The sequence below is a fragment of the Lipotes vexillifer genome, unplaced genomic scaffold, assembly GCF_000442215.2.
Source record: "Lipotes vexillifer unplaced genomic scaffold, Lipotes_vexillifer_v1.1 scaffold1378, whole genome shotgun sequence".
Taxonomy (NCBI): Eukaryota; Metazoa; Chordata; class Mammalia; order Artiodactyla; family Lipotidae; genus Lipotes; species Lipotes vexillifer.
Genome location: NW_006775104.1, coordinates 1,541,487 through 1,542,496, shown reverse-complemented (window position 1 = coordinate 1,542,496; position 1,010 = coordinate 1,541,487). Strand labels below are relative to the sequence as shown.

The 1,010-nt window shown below is 74.5% G+C and overlaps 1 protein-coding gene across 3 annotated transcripts in view; it reads right to left on the bottom strand.

The window, feature by feature from the left end:
- Positions 1–414, bottom strand: part of ADCY5 (adenylate cyclase 5) — a 164,985-nt gene extending 164,571 nt beyond the window's left edge. For 2 of the 3 annotated variants that reach the window (XM_007449690.1, XM_007449691.1), the window contains exon 1: positions 2–414. In XM_007449690.1, coding sequence (XP_007449752.1) covers positions 2–414 — 413 coding nt within the window. The remainder of the gene's footprint in view (position 1) is intronic. The other variant, XM_007449692.1, reaches the window with a different exon arrangement.
- Positions 415–1,010: the final 596 nt, after the last annotated feature.

Here is a 1,010-nt window from a genome sequence, read left to right as displayed (position 1 = left end):
GCCGCCGCCCGCAGGGGGCGCCCGGGTGCTGCCCCCGCCGGCCGCGCCCCGCCGCTGCCGCCGGCTGCCGCGACCGCAGTCGTCGCCGCCGCGCTCCTGCCAGGCCGACTTGGAACGGAAACTGAAGCCGAAGCCCCCAGCCAGGGGGTCATCGCCACTCAGCGGAGGATCGTCGTCGTCGTCGCTGCGCCAGCGGCTGGCCAGGCGCTGCTGCTGCTGCTGCTGCGGGGTCACCGTCCCCCCGGGTTTCTTGGTGGAGCCGCGGGCCGAACCCCCGGGGGCGTGGGGGTAGCCATTGGCGCGGGAGTCGGCCTCGCCCCACGCCGAGCGGTGTTCCGGGCCTCCCCGGGACGCCGGCGCCGCCGCTGTCTGCGCCGCGTAGCCCGGGGGGCTCACGCTTTTGGAGCTGGACATCCCCCCCTCGGCCTCGTCGTCTTCTTCCTCCTCCCCCGGGGGCCGGGCCGGGGTTCTCCAAGGGGAGGGCGGACGGCCGAGCAGGGGGACCAGGCTGGGGTCACACGTCGGGGGCGGCCCGGGGCCCTGGGCAGTAGCGGGGCATCTTGGCACCCCCGTCCTGAGCGGAGAAGGAGGGCAGCGGGAGAGCAAGCGGGAGGCAGGCACAGCCCCGAGGTGAGAAGTGGCTGAGAATCCGCGTCAGTAGTCCCAGGTCCGAGATGGAGTTGGCTCCGAGCTGGGGCAGCGGGGACTACTCGAGCTGCTGAGCTGCGCGCTGAGGGACGTCCGGACTCCTGGCTCGCGTCGAGCTCGACAAGGACCGGAGTTGCGGACGAGGCGGGACGGAGAGGTGTCCTTGCGGGCGGCGCCTCCCCGGAGCTGGCAATGCCCGGGCGCGGCGCTCGCAGATTCTGCCTAAGCGGAGCCCAGCGGCACACGCGGCGAGGCGGCAGCTAGGGCGGCTCGGTAGGGGTCCCGGCGTGGAGACCAAGCGGGCGCCCTTTCCTCGCGGCGGACTGGGAGCGACTGGGAGGTGCGGGCGCCAGCCAGCATTA